Source organism: Sinocyclocheilus grahami, unplaced genomic scaffold (assembly GCF_001515645.1).
Source record: "Sinocyclocheilus grahami isolate Dianchi unplaced genomic scaffold, SAMN03320097.WGS_v1.1 scaffold378.1, whole genome shotgun sequence".
NCBI classification, from domain to species: Eukaryota; Metazoa; Chordata; class Actinopteri; order Cypriniformes; family Cyprinidae; genus Sinocyclocheilus; species Sinocyclocheilus grahami.
Window position 1 is genome coordinate 802,385 of NW_015505557.1, and position 8,301 is coordinate 810,685.

The 8,301-nt window shown below is 38.4% G+C and overlaps 1 protein-coding gene across 1 annotated transcript; it reads left to right on the top strand.

Annotated features, from left to right (window-relative positions):
- Positions 1-1,253: 1,253 nt before the first annotated feature.
- vgll2a (vestigial-like family member 2a) lies at positions 1,254-7,306 on the top strand. The gene is made up of 4 exons (XM_016230865.1): positions 1,254-1,459; positions 1,987-2,278; positions 4,202-4,672; positions 5,827-7,306. The coding sequence occupies exons 1-4, from the start codon at positions 1,376-1,378 to the stop codon at positions 5,868-5,870; spliced, it is 891 nt and encodes a 296-aa protein (XP_016086351.1). The 5' UTR covers positions 1,254-1,375; the 3' UTR covers positions 5,871-7,306.
- The last annotated feature ends 995 nt before the right edge of the window (positions 7,307-8,301 follow it).

Here is an 8,301-nt window from a genome sequence, read left to right on the forward strand (position 1 = left end):
AAAGTTACAACTGTGCGGATCCCTTTACACCTCAGATACTGCTATTAGTGTTTGTTGAGAAATAACCAGAATATTTCACCTCCAGCACTCTGGACAGCGCTAGATTAGCTTAATATGTGAAAGCCTCCATGAAGTGGGTTATACGTGACAGAATACCAAACATTCCTGTGAAATTCCCAGTAAAATCATGATGAGCTTTAGACACCACTTCAGCTGCTCATCTGAAGTGTATTGGACACTACAGCAACAGCAGCAGCATTGATTCCACTGTATCAGTGTTTTCTTAGTTGCAGCATATTGTTGATTTTAAGGGTCCTAATGACAGAAAAATGCCCCTTGACCCCAGCACCAGTTGCATGAAAACTATTTGGCCTTCGACCTGGAAATCTAATGAGCCCAGGGCAACTGGGCACAGAAAACCATGGCATTTTAAATAGACAGATGGCAGCACGTTTATTTAGCAATAATGTATCTGTTTAGTTCTATTCAGCTTTTTATTCAAATGACTTGAAAGCTTTTGGAATTGTCCTTTTTTAAAGCTTGGCTAACTTCATGCATGAGACAGATGAGACAAGAAAATGTTATTACGTAGATATATATTGTGGTCACTAGTGTTATTAAATATATGAACATGCACTCAAATCTAAAATAAAAACAAAAATATATTTTTATTTGTAATACCAGAACGGAACGATTCATAAGGAGTTATTGGTCTCTGGTCTGGAGGTTCGATTCACGGAGGAGTCGTTTATTTGAACAGATTCATTTTTGCGATTCGTGCACCGATTTGCAGTGCTTCTAATCACGCGAACTTCAACGTTCATAGTAAACACAACGAGGAACGAAATATCTTAGAAACACAACGCAATATTTGACTTTCCCCCACAAAATACCAAACCAGACTACATACAACAGAGCATACAGGCTAACTGGTCTCAGTTGAGATGACAGCATGAAACTTGAAGGCATCTAAAACGAGTAAACTGCCAGCTAGAAACCAGCTAACGCTATAAGATTATATTGTTGTGCAATTATCTTGTTTGAAGATTTTCCAACACGTAGACTACACTTTTTATTTGACTGCAAGCAATACCATACAGCGCACGAGGACTTCTGGGAACACTTTGAGTGATGATTCAAATGAATCGACTCACTGAACCACTCATCATTTGAATGAACCGAATCTCTCAAGTGAATCAGACTCGTGCGTAAAGACAGAGTACAGAACAGAAAAGCTGCTCAGTGCGCTTCAGTCGGACTCGACGCGGAGCTTCATTTTCTGTCTGTACACGCTGAGCCAGCGCTTTATTTCAAATGAAGCGTCCTCTCATTCCGCTAATAAGGTTTTATACGTGATATAACAGCTGTCTTCGCCATGAGCTGCTTGGATGTCATGTATCAAGTGTATGGTCCACCTCAACCTTATTTTGCCGCAGCATACACACCATATCACCATCAGGTTTGTTCATGTATACGTTAACTGTATTATGCTTCTATTGTATTAAAATGTATTTTAATTTTATTTTAAAGCAGTTCTGGTTTTGTTTGAATTCGTGCGCGAAACTTTCTTTCTCTGCTCGACTTGTTGCGCATGTGATCGTGACCAAATAGTTTAACAGTTTTAAAAGAAGTCACATATTTAGATGGTCATGAGAAAAATGTAACTTTATTAATTTAAAGAAAATCTGAAGAAGTCAAAAAGATGAAAAATGTCTGTATTTTACAGATATCGTATTGTTATCATGAATGCAGAATAGGCATAAAAACTATTGGCATGTGTAATGCTTTATGGAGAGTAGGCCTATATTTCTTTCTTTTATGTTTCGATGTATATATAGCAGCTTTGTATATGTGCTAGTGTTTGAACAGAAGTTTAGAAACATTGCAGGAACACAAATTGTGCAATACCAAACTCACTGATGTGTTTGTGAGTGCAAATATCAGAGTTGAATGTAAATTGATTTGGCCATTTTTACATGCTTTCAGAAATTGGCATTTTACTCCAAAATGCAAGAATCCCCAGAAACACTGAGCGGAAGCAGCTCTTCTTTTTCCAACCTCTCCGGGCCACCCATAAAAGAGGAGGGCTGCGCCCGGGAGAAAGATCACCCGCCGGAGGCTGAGTACATCAGCTCCAGATGTGTGCTATTCACTTATTTCCAAGGGGACATCAGTTCGGTGGTAGATGAACATTTCAGTCGGGCTTTGAGTCAGTCCAGTAGTTGTGCCCCTGGATCCACCAACAGCAAGACCGCAAGAGGTACATCGTCCTGGAGAGGTGGGAATCTGATGCAACCTACATTTTAATTTACACTGTAATTAATATATGTTTTACTTACATCCTTTTTGATTACACAGCTTTTGGTAATGACAATGGGCATGCATTTCCTTTTTTATGATAGATAGATAGATAGATAGATAGATAGATAGATAGATAGATTTTTAAAAGCTAATACAAATTCAATTAAGATATACAGACAATTAAGACAATTATAAGACAATATCTTTTCCTTGCATCCTTTATGATGATAATATTAGTCATGACAATGGTCATAATTGTATTATTATTTTTTCAAGATCAATAGATAGATTTTTAAATAAGGATATACAGTACATAGGACATCATTTTTTACAATCAAGTAGGACTGCATAGCTAGTAGTCATGACAACGGACACCATTTGAATTTTTTTGCAATGTTTCAAGATCGATAGATAGATTTTTAAAAACGAATGCAAATCCATCTAATTAGGATATACAGATAATTAGGACATCATTTTTACAATCAGTTATGAATGCACAGATATTAGGCATGACAACAGGCACAATTTTACTTTATTTTATTATTTTTTTTTTGCATTGTTTCAAGATCAGTAGATTTTTTAAAAGCTAATTAGTTAAATTATGAAATGCAGATAATTACATTTTACAATAAGTTGCATTTTTGTTTTGTAAATCCAAATGTGTGGGCATTCATTTTTAATCTCAAACTAAATATTCAAAGGCTCAAACTGTTTGCACATTAACATGTAGAACATTTACATAAATGATTCCCTCCCCAGACGGATCATTCCCTATGAGCCAGAGAAGCTTCCCTCCCTCGTTCTGGAACAGCGCGTATCAGCCGTCAGTGACGGCATCTCTCAGCAGCGCCCTGGGTTCCTCCCACACAGATCTTCCCTTCCCGGCGGACCCGTACTCCACCGCGTCTCTACACAGCCACCTTCACCAAGCCACCCCAGAGCCCTGGCACCCCTCTCACCACCATGAGTACATCAGCTCCAGATGTGTGCTATTCACTTATTTCCAAGGGGACATCAGTTCGGTGGTAGATGAACATTTCAGTCGGGCTTTGAGTCAGTCCAGTAGTTGTGCCCCTGGATCCACCAACAGCAAGACCGCAAGAGGTACATCGTCCTGGAGAGGTGGGAATCTGATGCAACCTACATTTTAATTTACACTGTAATTAATATATGTTTTACTTACATCCTTTTTGATTACACAGCTTTTGGTAATGACAATGGGCATGCATTTCCTTTTTTATGATAGATAGATAGATAGATAGATAGATAGATAGATAGATTTTTAAAAGCTAATACAAATTCAATTAAGATATACAGACAATTAAGACAATTATAAGACAATATCTTTTCCTTGCATCCTTTATGATGATAATATTAGTCATGACAATGGTCATAATTGTATTATTATTTTTTCAAGATCAATAGATAGATTTTTAAATAAGGATATACAGTACATAGGACATCATTTTTTACAATCAAGTAGGACTGCATAGCTAGTAGTCATGACAACGGACACCATTTGAATTTTTTTGCAATGTTTCAAGATCGATAGATAGATTTTTAAAAACGAATGCAAATCCATCTAATTAGGATATACAGATAATTAGGACATCATTTTTACAATCAGTTATGAATGCACAGATATTAGGCATGACAACAGGCACAATTTTACTTTATTTTATTATTTTTTTTTTGCATTGTTTCAAGATCAGTAGATTTTTTAAAAGCTAATTAGTTAAATTATGAAATGCAGATAATTACATTTTACAATAAGTTGCATTTTTGTTTTGTAAATCCAAATGTGTGGGCATTCATTTTTAATCTCAAACTAAATATTCAAAGGCTCAAACTGTTTGCACATTAACATGTAGAACATTTACATAAATGATTCCCTCCCCAGACGGATCATTCCCTATGAGCCAGAGAAGCTTCCCTCCCTCGTTCTGGAACAGCGCGTATCAGCCGTCAGTGACGGCATCTCTCAGCAGCGCCCTGGGTTCCTCCCACACAGATCTTCCCTTCCCGGCGGACCCGTACTCCACCGCGTCTCTACACAGCCACCTTCACCAAGCCACCCCAGAGCCCTGGCACCCCTCTCACCACCATCACCCTTACTCGCTCAGCGGAGCCATCGGCACCCAGGGGTCGGCTTACCCCCGGCCCTCCATGCACGACATGTATGGAACGCACTTTGACCCCCGTTACAGCTCTCTACTCGTGCCCTCGGTGCGGCCACATAGACTTCCTCCAGCCACGGTTCCCGCACCTGGAGCCTCGCCGTGCGATATCAGCAAGAGTGAGTCGGGCAGCTCGGCGTGGACCGGAGCTTTCACAGCAGCGAGCTCTGATATGAGCCTGAACATGGATACAGGTGTGAACGGCATGCAGTCTACATACAGCAACATCGCAAAGTTCATTCACATGAGCTACACTTAAAAACGTATGGATGTCATTGCATTTTAAAACAAAATATCAAACCAAAAAGCTTTTATTTTAAAGAAAAGAACACATGTCACTAAAAAGAAGGTTTGGCTTTAAATAATGAATAAGACAACATTTTGTGACACTTTCTGGTTGTCAGATGTTAGTGGAACACACCGTTCAAAAGTTTTTGAAAAATTGGAAAATATTATTATAATTTAAAATAACCTTTTCTGTTTTAATGCATTTTGAAAATGTAATTTATTCCTGTGATGCAAAGCTGAATTTTCATCATCATTACTCCAGTCTTCAGTGTCACATGATCCTTCAGAAATCATTCTAATATGCTGATTTGCTGCGTAATAGTTTTGTGGAGACTGTGATATATTTTTTTCAGGATTATTTGGTGAATAGAACGTTTGAATGAAAAGCATTTATTTAAAAATATAAATCTTTTTTAACATTATAAATGTCTTTTCTGTCATTTTCGATCAATTGCATGCATCCTTTCTGTATTAATTTCGTTAAAAAAAATCTTACTGACCCCAAACATTTGAACAGTAGTGTAGTTAATGTGATGAACTAAACCTGTGGTTACTTTGTCAGGGTGCCTGTGCGAATATTATCCACTAAAATCACCTGGACATCAGTTTGAGTGCAGATAATTGTGAAGAAAATCTAAATTATTTCAGATAAAAGCTCTAGTATGGTTTGTCTGCAAATGCCAGTTTAATACTTTGTTATACAATGCAATGACATTTTCGATTTCCTAAGTGTGACTTAAAGCGTCTAAATACATTTTTGGGCCACCGTGGGTTAAAATCGCAGCATAAAAAGTCAGCTCAAAAAATTCAAACATAATGTAAAAATAATCACGTCTTAAGAGCTTGTTGAAGTACATATTGTGAGTTTTAAATCTAGTTATCTTCAAGCTTTTTGACTTTGAGTTTGCTCTGCTGACATATCCGTTCCTCACTCTTCACTCTCACTCTTAAGGCTTTAATGCTTTCTTTGCCTCAAGTCTTCTCACTTCTCTATATTTGCTGCTTATTTTCCCTCTCCTCATTTCTTTACCCTTTTCTTCCTTTTCCTTCTTCCTCTCAGGTCTACAGAGCCAGGATAAAAGCAAGGACTTGTACTGGTTTTAGTGCCCTGCGGCCGCTTCTTTCTCCGCTGGCTTGTCTTTCTCTGGCTTTTCTGTAACAGATTCTCATCTCACTTGCAGCTCGGCGCTACACCCTCTGCGGCGGGACCATCCTAAGCTGAACCCTTCAGATGAATGCAAAACTCTCTCTCTCTCTCTCTCTCGATTGAGAAAAGACAGTAAAGAGAAGCAAACATACTGTAGTGGTGTGACTAGCAGCTGCTCTCGCCCCTTCCCTCCCCTGACCCTCAGCAAAACGGACCCAAAATGAGCTTTGAAAAAGGACAAACGTTACTTTAAGGGGACATTTGAGAGCCGAATGGACCGGCTATATGAAAAGACCAGAAATGAGAGTTTCCAACGCGAGAGCTGCATTCCCTATCATCGCTGAAGACAGAGAGCGGCTATTTGAAGCCACTTGACTCTATCTATATTGCTTTCAGCACCTGTCACCGACAACTGTTGTGGAACTTAGCAGACACACACACAATGGCACTGTGCGCCGTTTGACCGAGCGAGCACCCTGGATTTCATTAAACAGGCGTTTTGTTGTATCTGGACACACGGCGAAAGGGAACAACTGGTTTGGCTTTTCATTTTTTTGTGAGGAGTGGTGTGGGTTCAACTGGAAGTAGATACAAACACCATTAAGCTGTACTGTATATACTTTATGTGTCTTAGTGTGTCCAGTGCTACAAGTAGGAGCAACCAGCATGACAGAAATATCGATTCTTTCATTTGTACATTTTAAACAACCACTTACAGTCACCGTCTGCCTAGGGTGACGTCTCACCATGATGTATTTGAATGTATGTAATATATTACCTTTGAAAGTATTTTTCCAGTGCATTGAGGAGAAGGAGGTGTTGTCTGTTTTTACCAGCTGTCTATCTTCATCCTACGAAACAAAAATGGAAATAAAACCAGGCGGTACACACTTTTTCCGCTGCTTTTAAGTGTTTTAGGGAAAGCTTGTTAAATTGCAAACGCGATTGATCATGCAAACTTGAGTATAGTGGCATCTTTTCATACCAGACACCGTCTTGAAATGTATTTTATGCTTGCTTTGGGCTCTTAAGAAAGAAACAAAAGGCTCTTATGAATTCGCAGCAACCTTCAAAACCTCAAAAGCGAGGCCATCAGAGATGAAATCATTTATTTCAATATACATTTTCGCAACATGAGAAGGAATGTAAACATGGGCTACTTTTAATGTGCGTGATGTTTTGTTCACTCAGCCATAGAGTCAGCCAGTGAAAAGGAAAAGGGAAGCGAGGAAGAAAGCAGCAGAGTGAATGTTATCACATGCCATTTGAGCCTTTGTGTTCACTGTGAATACCGGACAGCTGTAGATTAATATTGGCTTATGACAACAGCAATGATGGACAAGAGATGTGTGGCCAGGGGTTTCTCTTGCTTAAGTGGGTAAAACAAAGGCCTCTTTTTTTAAAAGCAGTCCTAAAGTTTTGGGGGTGCATGAAAAACTCAGTTCATGTGGCAGATTAAGTCACATTATGTACAGTACGAGTATTTTATAAATGATTACTATTGAAACTCTGTTTACTTTAGTTGTATTTGTAGCCCGTTTGTCTCCCTTGAGTTCAAAGTTGAGTTAATTATATTTGTCTTATGTACAACTACAGTTTTCAGTACTGTTGACAATGAAATGTGCCTTTTAACCTCACTTGGCTATATGAACAAAAATGTAATAAATTATTTAGAAAAAAACAAATAATATAGGTCTAGAAAAATTGCAAGTGTAGAGGAGACCAGGGCTGTCACAGTTTGTTATTGAACGTCAGTTTCTGTTAAAAAAATTCTGTATGAACATATTTTTTTGGTGTAGATCTTGACGTTTAGCGGGGCATGTTGTCACACAATATGGGCCCTGCTGGTAACAGGCATAAAATGAAAATAGCTTCTCAAAGTAAAAAATTAAGAAAGACAAAACAATTCATGAAACAATATAAACGAGCAAAATTATAAAAAGAGCAGTGTATGACAATGTGGTATTAAGTATGGCGTGCAAAATATTCGTTTGGAATACAAGAAATCACAACAATTTAAAACAGATGAAAAGACTTTTGACTTAAAACACTGACTACATTACAGTGTGAAAGAGTAGGTAAGTATTATTATTAATTATTAGCCATAGAAAAATAAAATATTACATACAATAAAGTAGATATACAAATGCTAATGTGGTCATAAATCTATAAACATATACGCAAAGCTGTCACAATATCCCTGCCCGGTAACTCAGCGCCAATATTAGCATGACTGGACTATTTCTAGCCGCGCCGCGTGCACCGGACCAGCACAAGGCGCTCATCATCTCACTGACTGGAGGATTTCTGATGTTGATACATAATCTCGCAGCAGCAGCTCATAAATTGCCGAGCTCTAATTAGGGGTGAGGGGCCAAGCTGTCAGTC